Source organism: Polypterus senegalus, chromosome 2, assembly GCF_016835505.1.
Source record: "Polypterus senegalus isolate Bchr_013 chromosome 2, ASM1683550v1, whole genome shotgun sequence".
NCBI lineage: Eukaryota > Metazoa > Chordata > Cladistia > Polypteriformes > Polypteridae > Polypterus > Polypterus senegalus.
In genome coordinates, this window is record NC_053155.1 from 125,017,555 (window position 1) to 125,038,855 (window position 21,301).

Here is a 21,301-nt window from a genome sequence, read left to right on the forward strand (position 1 = left end):
AAAAAATAGGTAACTTCAGATGAGAACAATATTTGTTTGTGTAAATCTGTAATTATTTAGAAGTACAACATTTATCCATGTATACGTTTTCCTTTAAACTAAACCACATAATTAATATTTGCAACCAGCTTTTACTCATTACTCAATTCACTGAAGTCTACCTGAATAGTCTTTTTATCTTTTACACAACTAAGTAGTTTTTCTTATTCATTATGACAGCACTTTCTTAAAAAACATTTAGTAATCATTTTAACTGATGTTTACATAGATATTTACATGCTGATATACATGAAATCAATCTGCTTTTTATTCTTGAAAATGTTTTATGATATTTTTTTGAATTACTTTCTTTATGCTTTCTATAATGTCTTTAGTCATCAAAGAGTAAATAATGGGATTTATCACCGGACAAAGGAGGTTTTGAACAGTAGCAACCATGAGACGAGCATCCATAGAGAATGACGGTATTCGAGAAGTGACATAGACAAAGCCAGCAGAAAGCACCGTCGTAATCACCACAAAAAGATGAGCCCCACAAGTTGAAAAGGCCTTCATGTGCCCACCTGTACTTTTTATTTTTAGGACAGTAACTATAATTTTACCATATGAAATAATGAAAATAATGGTATGAAGAATTAAGAGACCAAGACCGAAAACCAAACCTAAAACACTATTAACACTATAGTCAGTACAAGACATTTTGATTAGTGCAGCATGACCACAGTAGTAGTTTGGTATTTTGTTTGGTCCACAAAAAGACAGTTGAAAAGCAAAGTACAGGAGCACTAATGGAGTCACTAATGCCACTGTCCAGCAAAGTGCCAACAGTGTGATCACTAATTTGTTGCTCATAACTGTGACATATTGTAACGGATTACAAACTGCTATGACACGGTCATAACACATGGCTGCCAATATATGTAGCTGGACATTAGTACCATGTAAGAAGGCAAAAGTCTGAATAAAACAAGCAGAAAATGAAATTGTGTTCAGATTAAACACTAAATTTGCTAGTGTTTTTGGAATGACAATTGTAGTAATTAACACATCTACAAGAGCTAAATTGCAGATAAAGACATACATGGGTTTATGAAGGTTTTCATCTCTGACAATTAAAATAATAATAAAAAAGTTTTCAAGTAAAATCAAAATATATGCAGAAAAGAAGAATGCAGTGAGGATTGATTTAGACTCCTTGTCTTGAAATCCAGGGAACCCCAACAGGATAAATTCAAATTCTGTCCCATTGTGCATTTTACAGGCAGAACGTCCTTAAAGCAAAGAAGAATAAAAACAAAAAAATGTTATTTAAATATTAATTTTAAATAAAACATTTTAAAAGCTCATTAAACAGTTTGGATCAAATGAGCTAAGCACAATCTTGGCAGCTTTTGATGCAATTATTTTAAAAGATAATTAAAATAGTAAGAAAAGAATAATCCATTCAACAGAGTACATGGGACGCTTTAGTTTTTCTTTCAGTGAGTTAAATTTCTCTTTTGATTTTGTAGCCATGGCCAGTCTTGTGTTCCAACCAATTTGTGATTTTAACCAGACTTCTGTCATAATTACATATGCCATTATTTGACAGTTTTGGCTTTTATTGTGTCAGTCCTTAATGGCACAACAAGATTGATTCACCTGTTAAAGAATTTAACAAGAACAACTGAGCCAGTGCTGCTCAAACTCAGCCCTGCAGAGCACTTGTGGCAGCAGATTTTTGTTCCAATCAGTTTCACAATCAAAGAGGCATTTTCTTTCTAAAAGATCACATTTCTTTAGCTATTTTTTAGGCTGCAACTAGCATTAGAGCCACCAACATCAGGAAAAGCTGAATAAACATCTTGATGATGCTGAAAATTTTAAAAACCAATGAAACAAAATCAATAAAACTATCCTTATGAAAATGCTTGGTACACAGTAATAAAAAATATAATTACAGAAAATGTTGTAATTTGTACATTGACCCCAACATTTAACAGCTTGCTTAATCGGACTAGTAGTTTAAAAACAGACAATAAATGGAACAAAATACTGCAGCCGCATGAGGTCCAGATGAATGAGTTTAAGAACCACTGGACTAAGCTATTCTGATCCCTCTTTTCAAGATTTGGATGTTTTATTTTTTAAAAATCTTGCTTTTCAAAATCATGTGCTTGCTAAAGATCACAGCAGCATAAGCAACAGTGAAGTAGCTGCACTTGTCATTTGCACCCATGTCTGCTCCTATTTGATCAGAAATGACACCGCTTTTAAATTAAACTCTTCCATTAAAGAATTGACCTCCATCATTTTGTAGTCAGAAAGAAGATTCAAAGTAACATTTCAATCCAAAATATTACAAGTGAGAGAGGGAGGACACGCATTAAATGGAAAACAGAAGAAGCTATGCCAATTATATTTTCATTTGTGAAACCATCAGTGAGGCACTGCTTAAACAACAATGGCATTTCAAAATAAACAGCACAGAAAAATCTCAAGATCTGGAAAATGTAATCTTTATTTTGTAAATTCCTAGAAAAGGTCACTATTATTGTGTTATTTTGTAACGACACAATAAAGTTCTAATGCAGTAAATAAGTATGTGATTAATTAAGAGTCAGGTTTCCATTAAAAGCAGGTCTTGATTGGAACAAAAACCTGCAGTCACTTCAGCACTTCAGCCTTCCTTGGCCACAGTTGACTAGAAGGTGTAGAACGTTATGTTACTGTGTAAAATACATTTTGAGCCGACTTGCAGTAAATGCTACACTGAAAAAAATTGCATTGCCCATAATAACATTTTTTATCAAAAATAATTTAATTATGCTTAATGCACTAAATTATATATCCTGAAACAACATGATATTTTTATATAAAATGAATGAAACTTTTTCATTCTCTGTAAAATTAATTATATTATGTTAAATGAACATGTCAATAAAGCAATATTTTAACAATAGTTTTATAAACTTTTTAAAAATTGCCCCTCACCGAGTTACTTAGCTATAACTTTTTTAGGTTGTCAATTATACTTGTTCCAGTATCATTTTCATGTTCATGTTCAAAGTTATTAATAAGAAATAAACAGGTTTACTTATACCAAAACTAATTTTATTTGATAAAAACAATACAAACCAGCAAAAATACAAAAGATTAGTTTTCAAAAGCTGAAATGTACAACAGTTGTACAAGAACACTGCTTCTTTGGTCATGGCATTCTGGCACAGCCAATGTATAACTAAATATGAACAGAAAATAAACCTTGGATAAAGTATTAAATTATAAAATACATTTATTTATATTTATTTAACTGTATATATTATAGAATAAATGTTAAATATTAGTAAAATATAAAGTGCAAAAATTGCTGCTTGGCACCTTCTTTCACAAAATATACATATATATTTTTTTTTTTTCAAACAAGCAAATTCAGCAACTGCTTTGTATTGTATTCGGGTGTATTATTTATTTGTGTTAAGTAATATTATGATAATACTAATGAACAGCAATGCTGAAAGTAGTTGACCCGTAACGAAAGTCAGAACTTTTCCCTAAGTACGTAAACGTAAATAAGTGAGTAAATCTAGACAATTTAATCGTACATTTATTGAATTGTGACGGTAGTTTGTGAGCAGAGTTTGATAAAAGATTACAAGAGAATAAAAGGAAAAACGCAAATTGGAGTAATATTAGTCTGTGTGATTAAGTGCTTTATTTGAATATTTATCGTGTGTGTTTTTTACCTTTTATTTCACTAACCTTTTGCTCTTAGCTGGCAACAATAACTCAAACCCACAACCTGTTGCTTCTTTGAAAGTCACATGACTTTACCGCCAAGTTATGCAACCTCCACTGACGATGAACCCGCTTTGTGCTTACTAATTTCCGGTCAGGACTAAATATAACTATTTTGAGATTTACCTAAATGACTGAAATTAGTATAATGGACATTCGACAAGATTTAATAAATTAAACATAATTGAATTAAGTTCAAAAGTGGAACATAAACAATACATGTAATATAAATGAAATACATTTTTGTAAATGTAACAACCTGCCATTTCCCTTTTTTCAGTGTACTAATGCAACAAAGAGTAGTATAAATGTGGTAAATTAAAGCAGAAATCATTTTTGCTTGTGATTTTTTTATATTTCAGTAAGCTGTTCCTTAATAAATTATACAATTAAACAAAATCCATTGATATGCTTGTTTTTGCCCCTTTCAATATGTGTATTACTTCCTCTAAATCATTTGCCATTCCTATTTCCATATTGCATATAAAACATGGGTTTAGGTTACAGAGAATAATGAATTTGTAAAAATGACACCATAATATTGGGTTGTTTGTGTAAAATATATTTAAAAACTCATAGGAATGAAAAGACAGGTCTTTCCAAACTGTTCACATTGGAAAAAATTTAGAAGAGTTTTCAAGAGAAAATCTCCATGACAGCGTTCCTGAAATCATTATGTAATAAATATTAGTGGGACATAAGAGGAAAATATTAGACAATATAAAAGGAAACAATTTCACTCACCTTACTTATCCAGAATTTAAAAATAATATGGTACCTGCAAATAATTCCTCCAACCAGCATTCATGTCTGCCACTGTGCCAGGAATCGATCCCCAGCCTTGCGACCTGAGCTACAGCAGATCTGCCTTAATGGACAGCTAGCACCTTTATCATGAGCTGGGCGACACCATCTGTCCACTGTACAGGCTTACCTGTTGAATTCTAGTAAAATGTTTGAACTATTTAATGCTGCATTCGAATGCAGAATACTTAGTTTAAAGTTGTCATGTGTGTGAAGTGATTTTTTTTAAATAAACTTACAAATCAAATTGTAGGCAAGCTAACATTGAACCAAATGTTACTGTTTTCAATAAATGTATAAAATATAAAAACTCACCAGGATATCCTCTGAAAGACTTCTGAATTGCAGCCCCTTAAATGGAAAGTTGTATGTGATTTTGAGCATTTATATTTCTTTAGAGTTTCACCCTCCATTTCCCTAAGTGCAGTCAGTCACTGAAGGTGATTCCCCTGCTGTTAGGTAGTTAACTACCAAATATTGATAATGTATTTGGGATATCTTACTACACAAAAACAACTGAAACTGCTTTTTAAGCTTTTAAGTTCTAAAACATATGAAACTGACTTGTTTAAAAATAAATAGGAGCCATCCTACTGAAAAATACAGCAGTAGAAACAGCATCAATGTTGTATTTACAAATGATAGGAAGAGAACACCATTTGTGAATATTAATTCCAGGATATAAAAAATGTAGGGGTGTAAATATTGGTTGCCAAGATTTCTTGAAATGACACATCTGAGTAAAGAGTTTTAGCCTCACCCTTTGTTGACAGGTGCTCAAAATGAAGCACACAGCCCTGCAGTCTCCGTTGACAGATATAGGCAGTAGAATGGGGGCATACTAGGGGCAAAGTGACTTTAAACATGACGCCATCATAGGATGCCAGCTTGTGAAATTTTTGTGCTGGATAAATTCTATTATTGTGAAGTCGAAGTGTCTAGGAGCAGCAACAGCTCAGCCTAAAAGTGGTAGACCACCCAAACACATGGAGTGGGACTGCCGAGTGTTAAAGCACATAGCGCATAAAATCAACTACCCTCTCTTACATCACGGACAGAGTTTGAAATTGTCTCTGGAAGCAACATCAGCACAAGAACTGTGTCCTGTAAGCTTCATGAAATGGTTTTCCATGATTGAGCAGTTACACACAGGCCTAAGATCACTTTGTGCAATATAAAGTGTCAGCTGGAGTGGTGTAAAGCACACTGGCATTGAACCCTGTAGCAGTGGAAACGTGGAGAGAGGAATCACACTTCATTATGTGGCAGTCAGATGAATGAATCTGGGTTTGGCAGATGTCAGAGAAACGCTACCTTTCGCACAGCATAGTGCCTACTGTAAAATTTGATGGAGCAGAGATAATGGTCTAGGGCTGTTTTTAATAGTCTGGGCTTGGCCCCTCAGTTACAGTCAAGAGCACTGTCAATACTACAGCATACAAAGATACAAGGTATGATGAAAAAATACGGTGAATGTTTAAAAAATGGAAATGTTTATTGCAGTAAAAGATTTACAACTACTAGTCACCCTCAAAATACTCTCCTCCACTTCGAATGCACTTATCCCAACGCTTCTGCCACTTTGCGAAGCAGTTCTGGAAGTTTTCTTTCAAGAGTGTCTTTAGTTGGGCTGTCGTGGCTCCCTGGATGCCCTCAATGGATTGAAATTGTTTGCCTTTCATGGTCATTTTCAATTTAGGGAACAGCCAGAAGTTGCACAGTGCCAGATCCGGCAAATAAGGTGGATGCGGACATAGCGTAATGTTTTAATTCTACAGAAATTGTCGTACTAGAAGGGATGTGTGACAAGGAATGTTGTCACGATGAAGAATGAAACTGTTTCAACATTTTCCTCGGTCATTGATATTGAAGGACGTCCTGATCTTTTCTCTTCTTCAACCAAGTCAGATACATTGCGAAACTGATTAAACTACTTGTAAACAGTCTTAATTGTCGGTGCAGTGTCACCATAAACTGATTTTAAAATCTGATGGGTTTCCTGAGATTTTTGCAATTTGAAACAAAATTTCATGTTAATGCATTGCTCAATATCCATTATTAACAACAAACTTGGAAAACACACTTGAACTCAACAGTGGCTCAGAAACAACTGACAGTATCAAACAAGTTGAAAATTGTCACAAACTTGGCTGTAGGATGGACATGTCAGAACCTGCATTGAATTGTTTTACATTGCTCTTGGATGGTGCTCTGCATCAACATTTACCATACTTTTTGATCACACCTCGTATTTTAGACCATTGTGCTCTTCCAGCTTTGTGGCAACAGCTTGGAGAAGGTCCTTTTCTGTTCTAGTGTGCCCCTATGCGCAGAACCAGGTCCATAAAAACAAGTAGGAAGTTGAACACCCAGCACAAAGTCATGCCCTTAACCATACTGCACATCTTTACGATGAATAGCCACAATAATTGTGAGCCATGTCTTCTCATCCAACATTAGTACCTGACTTCATAAATGCTGTTTGGTTGAATAGGCACAAATTCCTACACACTTGTGGAATGCCTTTCTGTAATAATAGAATCTGCTATAGATTTCCAGGGGACCTGGGATTCCATTTTAAATGTCTAACAAGCACATATAGGTGAGATGGTCAGGTGTCCTCAAACATTTAGTCATATACTGCAATTCAGACGTCCTTTTCTACTTACCAAAACCCATTAGCTTACTTATTATTAAAAAGACATTCACATATTAAATATTATATTTTAAACATATATTTATTTTGCTTAACTTTGTTTTTTCTTACCTCACACCTTTTTGACACTCCTAATCCTGATAAGCATGACAATGTCTACATGTTGGACAGTACAGGCAGTTCTGTATCTGGCAACATCTACTTTTCCCTGGTAAATTCCTAGATATTCATAGGTTAGGAAGGAGATATAATCCCTTCAGTGGGTCCTGCGTGGGGTCTTCTCCCAGTAAACTCTGTGTAAATTCTGTGCTTAGAACAAGTGTATCATTATTTTTGAATGTTATTTCATCATTACATTTTGACTTTTAGATTACAGTTTATATTTATTATTATGCAGTTAATGTTATCCAAAACCATTTTGTGCTGGTATATGCCTCACAGCTACAGCCATTTTACATAGTATTAGTCATAGTGACAACCATACCTATTTGTAGAAAAGGTGCTGTTCTTAGCATGGGACTGGCCACATTGCTGCTTTTGACATCATCACAATGCCTTATTTAAGATGGCACTGGTTTGCTGTCTATCCATCTTTGGAATGTGTGCTCTGGTATGAAAGCAGTCAGATGCACAGAGAAATGTTTGGGTATCAATCTGGTAACACTGCTTATCTGAACAAAAAAAAAAGAAAACAAAATGGGTGCTTAAACACACAACTTAAAAGTCACTGACATAATGTCAGTTACTCTTGGTTTTGTTATGTTCTCCTTTCTCTTGTAAGCATCTGTGGCTCTTAGTGGACTCAGGTTCAGGTCAGCATAAAAATGACTTTCTATGCCATTTCTTTATATGGCTGATCGGCAAGGCTTGCTCCTGATGTCACGGCCAGCCAGGAGTGCCCTTACTGATTGTCTTCTATGGGCTATGGAAAAAGGACAGGTTACTGTTAGGAACAGCACCCCCTCTCGCCTCGGATTGGTATTGCTTACCTCTGTCAAGCTTGTCTGGGGACCTTCAGATGCACATGCGTAATTTCCAGTGTAATCCCGTCCTGGGTATGACGTTAAACTGCATCCGGCCCTGCAAGCAGTCCTCCAACTTGCAGGGAAATCATGGGGGTTTGTGGCGGGATTGGCACTCCAGCCACCGTAAAAAAAACTTCACAAAGCTCAGAGACTACAGAAAGGAGTCCTTTTTGCTCTCCGCGGGAGTAGCTCTGCTGCAGCTGCCCATAGGAAGGCTGCTCGCATCATGAAGGGTATGGGGGAAAGCCCTCGGGAGCCCCATCCCCAGAAGAGTCGAAACTGTTGGAGAGCCAATAGGGTCAGGTCTGTTGGGGATCGGAGCTGGTGTGGTGCTGAGGCGTCACCTGCTGCACAGCAGCACTCGGGTCCTAATTTGAGGCAGCCCATACAGGTGGGTGCATGGAATGTCTTGTCTCTCCGGCAAGATGATCATCTTCCTCTGCTGTCAAAGGAGCTGCGTAAACTCCGCATTTCAGTGGCGGCACTCTCTGAGGTGCGCAGACCAGGGACTGGCCAGATCTCTGTAGGTGGATGCATCTTTTATTGGTCTGGTCAGTCTGATGGCTGTCATACTCGGGGAGTACCTGTTGCTGTAGTGGATTTGCTTCTTCCAATGGTGTCCGATGTCACTCCTTTCAATGAGCGTATTATGACACTTAGATTACGGCACTCCCTGGGTGCCTTGTCTGTTGTCTCAGTGTATGCTCTGACCGCGATGAGTGATGTCTCAGCGAGGAAGACATTTTATTTGCAGCTTCACTCGGTGTTTGATGAGTGCCCACGAGGGTGACACTCCTCTGGTCATATGTGACTTCAATGTAGCCACTGGCACCGACAGGGCTGGCTATGAGGATTGTCTCGGTCCCCATCGGTCTGGTGACCGTGGGTGAAAGTGGCTCCATGTTCCTTGACTTTGCAAAAGGTCAGGGGCTACGAATCACTGGATCCTGGTTCCAGCGCCCTGAACCGCATCGTTGGACTTGGTACTCCAATACTGGTGGTGCGTTGAAGATCGATCGATCACATCCTCATGGGCAGACGCTGGTGGCTCTTGCAAAACTGCAGGGTATACAGAAATGCCCAGTTTGTGAATTCTGACCATTTACTTGTTGTTGCTACTCTTAGGATCCAGCTTAGGTCCAATAGGTTACCACCTACTAGGAAAATGAGCCTGGACTTGGCCAGACTCCAAGACCAGGCTGTTTCTAATGAGTTTGCACGCATGTTTGTGTGAGGAACTTTTGGATTTGGGTATTACTGCTGATCTTAATGTGATGTATGAGACCTTCCGTGACAAGACCCTGAAGGTTGCTGACGGTTGCGCTGGTGATACTGGTGTTTCATCTCGCAGGGTACCCTGGATATCATTGAGGAGGAGTCGCAGCGCATGGCTCAATGGCAACTCTGGTCTGTACCAGGAGCTGAGAAGGACGGCTCTGAGGGCAGATAATGAGGCGTGTGTTGGAGGAATCTGTGAGCAACTGACGCACCATCTGTGGTCTAGCAACCCATGTCCTGCTTACAGAGGAATCAAAGCATTATGCACATCTGAATCTGTTCCTCGGAGAGTCGCAATCAGGGCAGCTGATGGAACGGTCCTTGCGGATGACACTGCAGTTGTGACCTACTGGGCTGGCTACTTTGAGCAGTTGGTCAAAGCTGATCCTCCGGATAGGACGCTTGATATCTCTGGGTCCACAGTTCTTGAGGCTGATCCTCCAATTAGCTGTGAACCACCCAGTCTCACTGAGATTACCCAGGTGGTGAACCAGCTGAGGGTGGGGAAGGCTGCTGGGATCTGTGAACTTCTCCAGGCTGGTGTTAAGACTGTCCACATGGCATTGCAAGCAATCTTTGCTTCCAGTTGGGAGACTGCCATTATCCCAACTGACTGGAAAATGGGACTTTTTGTTACTGGAAAGGGAAGTGTGATCGCCTGGATTGCAGCAGCTACAGGGTGATAACACTGCTCTCGGTGCCGGGTAAGATCCTTGCTCACTTGCTCACCTACCAGTGACAGGAATAGTCTGGTTTTACGCCAAAGAAGTCTACCATTGACCGCATCCTGGCACTGAGGGTTCTCATGGAGCATAAACGCAAAACGTTTGACTCAGTTGATCGAGCTGACCTGTGGAACATCCTGAGGTTTTGCAGGATTTCCACAAGGTTGCTGAATATCATGGCTGGCCTGTACACTGTTACTGTGAGTGCTGTGTAGAGTGGAGGCAGAACCTCTGCGTTTTTCCCAGTTAATTCTGGGGTTCATCAGGGGTGTGTTTTTGCTCCTACTCTGTTCAGTGCTTGTATGGACTGAGTGTTAGGCAGGTTCATGGGGTCCAGCGGCTGTGGGGCATCTGTTGGTGAAGAAAGATTCACGGATCTTGACTTTGCTGACAATGTGATCTTCGCAGAATCAATGGAGGCTCTGATTGGGGAGCTTGAAAGACTGAGCGAGGAGTCTGAGTGTATGGGCTTGCGAGTGTACTGGATAAAAAATGTTTCTTTATTTGGACTTCAGGCTTCATACATTATATAGTTTATGCAAACATTTTGTCATCTACTACTACAATATAAAAAACGTTTCTGTTTTAACAATGTGTTTACACAGATTACTGTAGAAACGGAACAGACATGAAATGCGTGTGTTACAAATAACGATCTATTATTTCCATTCTAAAACTCCACTTCACTCCCAGATACTCAATCAAGGCATGAGCTGAGAGAAGTTCGTGCACGTTCTAAATTGGTGGGGGGATGGAATAGCCGGCTGCTCCTAGCTTCTCTTTATCAGCACATTTAGAGGACAAAGGACGCTGGCGGAGAGGTGTGAAGGGATTTAAGAAGCAAGTTAAGGTGGGACGGAATTACAAGTTTTTTCGTAGGCTCTGGTGATTCTAGTGTTAATGACCTCTTGGGCCATGTGACGCATTTCCTTGAGGGTGATCCTGCTCGTAAGATCCTCATTGTTGGGGACCCAAGTGGCTGGACCAGGCCAAGGGGTCACTCACGTAACACCTGGCTGCGGCAGATAGAGGGTCATTTCCGGATGGTGGGACTGGACCGCATGTCCACCTAGGGGTTTGCCAACCGGGATCCTGAGTTGTTTATTCATGTAGTGGATGCGGCAACACACTGTACCAGTTCATGCTCCCCAACTTGACTTGACTTGTAATCCTGCCAACCAATGTCATTGTCAGGTGCTCTTGAAGCTGGGTTTGGGACAGCCACCCATATAATTGGTTTCCTGGCTGCAAAATTGCAAACAAAAGAAGGGGATACGGACGTTCTCGGACTCTAACTTTCCAGCTCCCGTGGCTGCCTGGGACTTAAATCTGCACCGAATTTAAAGTTACCGTGTGAGCAAAGAGTCAGTGGGGCTGACCAGAGGCGGGATCTGGATCACTGTCCTTCCACGTTTTCAGCAGATTTACATGATAAACCCGCTCCCTTGGCCGACGATTCCAAATAGTCGACGAGTCCTTTCCACTCCTTAACTTTGTATGGACCTTGCCAATGGGCTAGTAACTTAGAGTGGGAGGTAGGTACTAGAACCATGACTCGATCTCCCAGGTGGAACTCCCGAAGAGACGTGCCTTGGTCGTAATATCAGACCTGTGCTGCTTATGCCCCTTATATGTGACTTTTAAGGTTGGGCCAAATCTTACTAAATCTATCACATAATTGTGCGATATACTCCAATTTGTTTGTAGAGGGAAGGGCCTCTTCTTCCCATCCTTCTTTTAAAATGTCTAATATGCCCCGGGGTTGTCGCCCATACAATAATTCTAAAAGGGAGAATCCCATAGAGGCTTGTGGGACTTCCCAATAGGCAAAAAGGACAAGGGGGAGGAGCTTATCCCAATTCTTTCCATCCTCATTGACCACCTTAATTAGCATTTGTTTGAGAGTTTGATTGAGTCTCTCCACCAGACCGTCGGTTTGAGGATGATACACCACGGTCTTTAGATGCTTTATTTTAAGTAACTGGGCAGTCTCCTTGAACGTCTCCGAGGTAAAAGGTGTCCCTTGGTCCATCAGGACTTCCTTAGGGATGCCACTCACGCAAAGACCCCTACCAAATCCCGTGCAATGGCTTTAGAAATAGCTAAGTGCAACGGAACAGCTTTGGGGTATTTGGTAGCATAATCTATGAGGACTAAAATGTACTTGTGTCCTCAGTCTGAGGGTTCTAGGGGTCCGAATAAATTGACCCCAATTCTGTGAAATGGGACATCAATTAGCGTAATAGGAATGAGAGGAGCATGGTCCTTCCTAGGAATTTGTCACAATTGACACTCTGGACATGAAGTGTAAAAGCGACGAACCTCCTTATTGATTCCCATGCAATAAAAGCGGAGCTTGATCCCCTCCAGGGTTTTTTTGGTGCCCAAATGTCCACATAGGAGGTGGGCTTGTGCTAACTCACAGACCTGCCACCGGAAGGTCTGCGGGATTAGCAGTAGCTTTCACTCCTGTCCCTCATGCTCTGCTACGTGATACAGAAGGCCAATTTTCAGAACAAAGTGAGGACCCTGTGGCATCGACTAGTGAGTGCGCTAAATGTTGACCAGGACTACTGCATTTTTGGCAAACTTAAGGGAATCGTCATTCCACTGCTCCCTTTTAAAAGAAGCCGGCATCTCTCTAAATTGAAACTGCAAAATGGAGAGACGGTCCGGGCCGACCTCAAGGGGCGTGGTTTTCTCCTGTTCTGTCTCGGCACTGGTGGATGACGTATCGGCTCCACCGGATGTGGTGGATTTAGGAGGACCACCACGGTTAATTTCTATACTGATCATCCGCAACTGATGATACAGACGGCGGACCTGTACCAGCAAATTTCTCCATGGACACAGGTTATACTAGTCTTAATTTTTAACCACTGTCACGGTAGCACAAACCGGCGGGCAACAATGGTAATGTTGCTGGCAGAATCGAATAAGGCTCTGGTCTTGAACCCGTTTACGATCACCATGCCTGTGTGTGGGACCGCCAAGGGGTTAGTCAGAGCACACTAACCCCTCCTCTCCCTCCACCTGCATTCCTTCTCGTTCCTAAGTGGTTTGCACACCCACAGCTCCGGGGCACAAGCTGTAGTGGGGCGGGGGCTGGGTTTTGGGACATACTCCGGCTGAGCTCTATGAGCTCTTTCATGTTCTAAAACTCTATACTCCAGACCGGCTGGGTGAAACCGTGGGGCAGAGCTTGTATTATTTGCCCTACCATTGCCATAAGGACCAGACTTGTTTGTGGGTTGGCCGCTCTGGATCCAACCTCCAGTTTCTGACTTTACTCACACGGCCAGTCTGGGGCACCCCTAGGTGGAAATCGGGGCTCCCACCTGGGTACGTTGCAGGTCCTGTCCCCTTCTCCTCTGGGACCTTTCTATCCTGCTGACTACGCCACTGTCACAGACTTGACCACAAATCATAGCAAGGTTTGGGGCAGCCACCCGTATAATTGGTTTCCTGACTGCAAAGTTGCAAACAAAAGATAACACTGGTGTGCACATATCAGAGTCCAAAAAAGAACTGAGAGAGTAGGGGAAAGGTGGAGGCTTTTTAAAGGGGGAGACAGGAAGTGAGGTCAAAGGGGTAAGGCTCATAAGGGTCTTCAGCGATAAGTTCGAGCATGGAAGCGACATCAACAGGGCCAGGTGGAATTTCCCGTGACTGGTCTGCAGTAAAGGGAGAAAAAGAATCAGTACACTCTGCCACATCCCAGTCTGATTCGGAATTGACCTTACTCAAGCCCTTTAGCTGCCTCCCATGCGCATGTGTGTGACAATATCTATCTATCATTTTAAACACTTTACTGGAAAATTAGGCATATAAACTGCATTGTGAAGTCAGTGGCACTATGGCCATGTGGTGCAATTCCCCATTGCTGATAACCCAAGCGGCAAGAGCAGGATAAGGGAACACTCACATAACACCTGGCTGCGGCAGACAGATGGTCATTTCCCGGGGGTTGGGACTGGACTGTGTGTCTGCCTGAGGGGTTGCCAACCAGGATCTTGAGCTGTTTCATCATGTGGTGGTTGTGGCAACGTGCTGTACCTATACTTGCTCCCCAACTGACCTGAAACATTTCACAGATAATTTTCCTGGGATTAAAATCATGTTTGTATTTCACATAAAATACAAAACTTTTATGCACAAACAAGATCTAAAGTTAAGGATTTTTTGAATATTTGGGCACACTGTTCCATGAGTGTTGTCTTTTGTCCACAACAAGCAGAACACAATGAGTTGTAGTGATTAAAGAACTGCAACAGACAGACATTCTCCTCTAATTTAAAATTTTGCCTCAGAAACACTTCAACCATTTTCATTGTAATGCTTCATAACAGAAAATAATTGCAAAAATGTGTAAAATTCCCTTCTGAATATTTAAACTGGGCAAGACACAGCAATGAGGTTTGTTAGGAAAAGACTTTGAAAGAGAGATTAGGAAAGGGTTTTAAATCCACCCCTCCGGTGATAAGGGGAGTTTTTAATCCATCTCATTGTATCACGAACTCAGAGGGTGGGTGCATTTACCCAAACTACAGAAGCTCCGAAATAGTGGCAAGCATAAAAATCTAGATGGTAAATGAAATGGTCCCAAAAATTTTTTAACCATTAAGATGAAAGAGAATTGTCACAAAAGGATGTCAGAATCAAACACAGTGATTCAAAACAAGACCCCAGAGTGAGTGAATCAATACAGAAAAACATAAACACTCAAAAGAGAATTCTATCCAAATAGCACCTCAATAAAAAAATAACAAAATCCTTTTAAATTTAGTTAATTAAAAAGATTTACCATTGTATTTGACCTGAAAAGGGGAGATGAGCGAAAGCAGTTTACTGCTGGTAACTTTAGTTTTGTACAACCTGTGGTCTCTGTGAACTACAAAGAATCATTTTTCTTGCACAGTAAGTGAGTATGAGGTGCTAAACCCATTTTCCATGTATTGTTTTGATAAAACATGCAATCTTATTTAAGGCAGAGAAGCATTCAGGCTGTAAATCAGTGGAATTAGTGATTGATACTACTTCACAGGATCAAAAGCATTAGTCAAAAGCATTGCATGTTTCTGTTCCAATCAATTTTGGGACTATGTTACTTAACAAAGGATAGCCAAAGGATCACCTATTGATTACAAGTATTTTAGTCATTTTAGTAGTTTAAGGTCCTTGAACTTCTCAAATCTTAAAAAGCTTTTAAGTCAGTTTCTTTATTTGGTTATTTATATAAAATACAAATCTAGCCAGTGGCAAAAAGATTAAATTTTCAAAGACTTGATCTACTGGAATGCAATTTTAGATTTTTGTGGAGAATTAAACATTTTACACAAAATCAAATGTTTTATATGCACCATTTTTGCCGATGTGTGTAAATGATGGCTTCCAAAAAATTATATATTTGTCTGTTGGTTACCAAAGTTCTTTGCAATCGCTTTAAATTGAATATAAAAAAGAGAAATGATATTTCATCAACAAGAATCAAATTTATTTCTATAGCACATTTTCATACAAACAATGTAGCTCAAAGTGCTTTACATGATGAAGAAAGACAAAAAAATACAAATTAAATAATTAAAATTAGGGAACACTAATTAACATAGAATAAAATTAAGGTCCAATGACAAGGGAACACAAAAAACAAAAATCTGCAGGGGTTCACCTCAATCAGTCCTCATTGTATTCAGGGTTCACATGGAAGACCTTGATGATGATGGTCATGTGGAATTCTGGCCTTTAATTCCATCAATGTAGGGACATCATGGTGCTTTGATCAGGTGGTAGTGGCGCAGATCGCCACCTCAGAGCAAGAGAAAGTAGGGGTTAGTACGGATTTTGGAGCCACCATGAATAGTAATGATAATTAATTGAATATACAGAGCATCAGGATTTAACTAAGATGAAGCTATGAGAAAGCCATGTTAAAGTAATGTGTGAATTCCTATTGGCAAGCTATTCCAGATTTTAGATGCATAACAGCAGAAGGCCGCCTCACCACTTCTTTTAAGTTTAGCTCTTGAAATTCTAAATAGACACTCATTTGAAGCTCTCGAGTTACGATTTGGAGTGTAAGGTGTAAGACATTCCGAAATATAAAATGGAGCAAGATTATTTAATGGTTTGTAAACCATAAGCAGTATTTTAAAGTCAATTCTAAATGACACAGGTAACCAGTGTAGTGACATCAAAACTGGGGTGATGTGCTCGGATTTTCGTTTCCGTATTAAGATTTTGAGAAGAGTTCAAGTTCTGCACAAGTTGTTGGTAAGGTGAGAATGTTACTATTAAAGAGAACATTCTTCCCATTGCTTACTCTTTCAAACTACAGATGACACAGTAACTAAGTGAAGAAAACAAACGGATACACAGCCATTCCGGTTTTGTAAGGTAATTTAAAGAATTTTTCATTTTTTAACTATCAAAAATATGTCCCTCAATGATCAATGTTGAATATGGTTTATTAATACAGTACATATTTTAACCTATAGGATAAACCAATATGTTCATTAATTATTGAAGATCCATCCATCCATCCATTTTCTAACCCGCTGAATCCGAATACAGGGTCACGGGGGTCTGCTGGAGCCAATCCCAGCCAACACAGGGCACAAGGCAGGAACCAATCCTGGGCAGGGTGCCAACCCACCGCAGGACACACACAAACACACCCAGCACACACTAGGGCCAATTTAGAATCGCCAATCCACCTAACCGGCATGTCTTTGGACTGTGGGAGGAAACCGGAGCGCCCGGAGGAAACCTTATTGAAGATCTCTATCTTTAAATGTATCTTTAAATGTTATCTCTTATAACTAAAGAATGTGTTATTCTAGCATTTAAATATACTTTAGGCAGTTTTTTCTGTAAAGTTTCCATTATTATAAAACACAAGTATCAGTGTATATTTTACCTTGGACTAAATAATAAATTTGATATTTCAATCAGGTTTTTACTCATTATTCAGTTTAGTTGAGGCTAGCTGCATCATTTTTAATCTTTCTGCACAGTAAACTAGTTTTTCTTAGTCATAATAACAGTGGTTTATAGGAGAATGCAATCAAAAACAACTGTTTGACATTTAATTTTAATGATGTTTACATGGATATTTACATACTAATATATATGACACCAATCTGCTTTTTATTCTTGAAAAGGTTTTATGATATTTTTTATTACTTTTTTATGCTTTCCATAATCTCTTTAGTCATCAGAGAATAAATAATGGGATTTAGCATCGGACAAAGCAGGTTTTGAACATTAGCAGCCATGACACGAGCATCCATAGAAAACGATGGTATGCGAGAAGAGATATAGACAAAGGCAGCAGAAAGCAGTGTCGTCATCACCACAAAAAGATGAGCCCCACACGTTGAAAAGGCCTTCATGTACCCATCTGCACTTTTTATTTTTAGGACAGCAGCTATAATTTTAGCGTATGAAAAAATGAAAATAATGACATGAGCAATTATGAGACCAAGACCACAAACCAAACCTAAAACACTATTTAAATTAAAATCTGTACAAGACATTTTGATTATAGAACCATGATCACAGTAGCAGTGTGGTATTTTGTTTGGTCCACAAAAAGACAGACGGAGAGCAAAGCACAAAAGGAACAATGGAAACACCGATGCCAGAGTCCAGCAAATTAACAGCAGAGTGTTCACTGATTTGTTGCTCATAACTGTGACATATTGTAAGGGGTTACAAACTGCTATGACACGATCATAACACATGGCTTCCAGGATATGCAGCTGGGCATTTATACCATATATGTAGCAAAAAAGCTTGAATAAAACAAGCAGAAAATGAAATTATGTTCAGATTAAATATTAAATTTGCTAATGTTTTTGGAATTATAACTGTAGTAATTAACAGATCTGCAAGAGCTAAATTGCAGATAAAGATATACATGGGTTTGTGAAGGTTTTCATCTACAACAATTACAATAATAATGAAAAGATTTTAAAATAAAATCAAATATAGACAGAAGAGAAGAATGCAGAAAGGATTCCTTGTCTTGAAATCCAGGAAACCCCAGGAGGATGAATTTAAATTCTGTCCCATTTTTCATTTTACAGGAAGAATATCTATAAAAGAAAAAAAGAATTAAACAAAACAAAAAGTACTATTTAAATCTTAATACGATAGTAAACATTTTAAAAGAGTACAGAAACATGTAGCATCATGGGGGCTAAACATCATCCTGGCAGCTTTTGGTACAAATGTTAAAAATTCATTAAAATGAAAAAACAAAAGATTGAAAGTGCTTGAAATGCTTCAGTCTTTTTAAGTCCCCCACCCCTAACCCCATTTTACTCTAACATGGCTACTCCTCTCTTTGTTCCAACCAATTCATTATGTTCACTGGACTTCCATTATTTACCACCTTTAACTTGTATTGCGTCATTCCAGAAAAAAACATGAAAAGGTTTATCTTTCAAAGACCTTTAATAAGTACGACTGAGCCAGATTACCACAATGATGCAGTCATTTTACTTTGATCTCATTTCATTAGCTGGTCTTTTTTCCCCTCTTTTCCTGCATTCGAAAATGCATAACTGTGTGATTTTTCCATTTATGAGACATTTAGAAATATTATTAGTATGTTTGTTGTAAATTATATCTGTTTTGTTATCTTTCTTATTAATTTACCTATTTCCTGTAATTGTATCCTAATAACTATAGTTAAATAAGAATCAGAAAGGATGCAACTACTTCAGCATCAACTGGCATACTGTAGGGTACTTAGCAGTAAATAATGGGCTAAATAACATTTTGAAGAACAGAATGAAAAAATTATGATAATGGAAAACTAAAAACCAATTAAAAGACAATAACAAAAAACTGCAGCCGCATGGAGTCTAGCAAGATGACTTTGAAAACCACTTAACTAGGGTATACTGATCTGTCTTTTTCAGATTTGTTTTACTTCTATTGAAAAGGTCTTCCTTTTTTGAATCATTTGCTTGCTGATGGTCACAGTGGCAGAAACAACAGTGAAGTTGCTGCTGCCATCATTTTCACCTTTGTCTACTCCTTGTTAAACAAAAATATTGAAAAAAAGAGTTACTGTTTCTAATTAAACTCTTTGTTTAATGAACTGACCTCCCTCTTTTCTCATATTGCAGTCAAAAAGAACAATCAAAGTAATATTTCATTTTTTGCATAGATTTCGATACATAGGACTCTGTTTTGTTATTGCACTTTTAGAGGTTACATTTTTAAGTTGTCTCCAAATAACGACAACTAAGAAAGAGAAGACTCAGACACTAAATATAAAAGAGAGTGTGGTCCTCTAACTTGCAGAGAAATCATGGGGGTTGGTGGCAGGTTTGAAACCCTAGCCAACGTAAAAAAAATAAACTTCATGCAGCTCTGAGACGACAGACAAGACTCCTTTCTGCTCTCCGTGGGAGTAGCTCTGCTGCAACCACCTATAGGAAGACTGCTCAAATTATGAAGGGGATGAGGGGAAAACCCTCGGGGCCCCATCCTGAGAAGAGTCAAAACAGTCAGAGAACCAATCGGGTCAGGCCTGTCGGGGATCAGAACTGGCGTCACCCACTGCACGGCAGCACTCGGGTCCCAATTTGAGGTGGCCCATCTGGGTATGGACGTTGAACTTCTTGTCTCTCCGGAATGATAATAATCTTCCTCTGCTTCCTTCTAGCTAGGACATTGCATATCACTAGGTCCAAGGCTGTTGAGGCTGATCCTCCATTTAGGTCTGAACCACCCAATCTCATTGAGATTGAATAGGTGGTGAACCAGCAGAGGGTAGTGAAGGCTGCAGGGATCTGTGGAACTTTTTCTGCCTTGTGGTAAGGCTCTCCTCTTGGCATTGCAAGCTATCTTTGCTTCCATTTGGGAGACTGGGGTCATCACAACTGAACGGAAAATGTGACTTGTTGTCCCTATCTGTATAGGAAACGGTGATCGCCTGGATTGCAGCAACTACAGGGGGATAAAACTACTGTCAATGCTGGTTAAGGTTCTTGCTAGGGTCATCCTCAATAGGATCCATGATCACTTGCTTACCTACCAGCGACTGGAGCAGTCTGATTTTACACCTAAGAAGTCTACCATTGACTGCATCCTAACACTGAGGGATCTCATAGAGTGCAAACACAAATTTCGGCAGAGTTTCTTTGCAGCATTTGTATATTTTCATAAAGCTTTCGACTCAGTTGATCGAGCTATCCGGTGGGACATCCTAATCGCCGGCCTATACACTGGTACTGTGAGTGCTGTGTTTTTCCCAGTTGATTCTAGTTCCATTATGGGTGTGTTCTTGCTCCTACTCTCTTCAATGCTTGCATGGACTGGCTGCTGGGCAAGGTCATAGGATCCAGCGGCTGAGGGGCATCTGTTGATGAAGAAAGATTCATTGATCTTGACTTTGCTGATGATGCAGTGATCTTATTAGGACTCTCGAGACATTGAGCAATGAGTCTGAGTGTCTGGGCTTGTGAATGTTCTGGACAAAAACCAAGATACAGGCCTTTAATGACCTCTTAGGAACAGCCATCAGCAGTATGTCTGTCTGAGGAGAGACTATCGAGCTTTTGAGAGGTTTACTTAACTCAGCAGTGTCATTCATGTTTCTTGTGACTCCTATGAAGCCAGTAGATGGATTGGGAGAGCATGGTCATGAGGCCGCTGAAAAGGGGTGTGTGGTGCTCCTGATATCTTTGGAAAAGGAAGAAGGTCCAAGTCTTTAGAACCCTGGTGCTTCCTGTCTTGCTATATGGTTATGAGACATGGACACTATCCAGTGACCTGAGACAAAGACTAGACTCCTTCGCTACTGTCTCTTTTCGGAGAATCCTTGGGTACCGCTGGTTATACTTTATGTCGAATGAGTGGTTGCTCACAGAGTCCCGAATGATTCACATTATCTGCATTCTAAGGGAGTGTCAATTACGGGACTACGGCCATGTAGAGCGATTCCCAGAGGGTGATTCAACTCAAAGGATCCTCATTGTTGAGGACCCGAGTGGCTGGACCAGGCCAAGGGGACACCCATG

The 21,301-nt window shown here is 39.6% G+C and overlaps 1 protein-coding gene across 1 annotated transcript; it reads right to left on the bottom strand.

Annotated features, from left to right (window-relative positions):
• Positions 1-306: 306 nt before the first annotated feature.
• LOC120524408 (olfactory receptor 187-like) lies at positions 307-20,116 on the bottom strand. Its single transcript, XM_039746262.1, has 3 exons — positions 19,840-20,116; positions 19,204-19,310; positions 307-957 (listed from the first exon to the last, which is right to left on the bottom strand). The coding sequence occupies exons 1-3, from the start codon at positions 20,114-20,116 to the stop codon at positions 307-309; spliced, it is 1,035 nt and encodes a 344-aa protein (XP_039602196.1).
• Between the last annotated feature and the right edge of the window lie 1,185 nt (positions 20,117-21,301).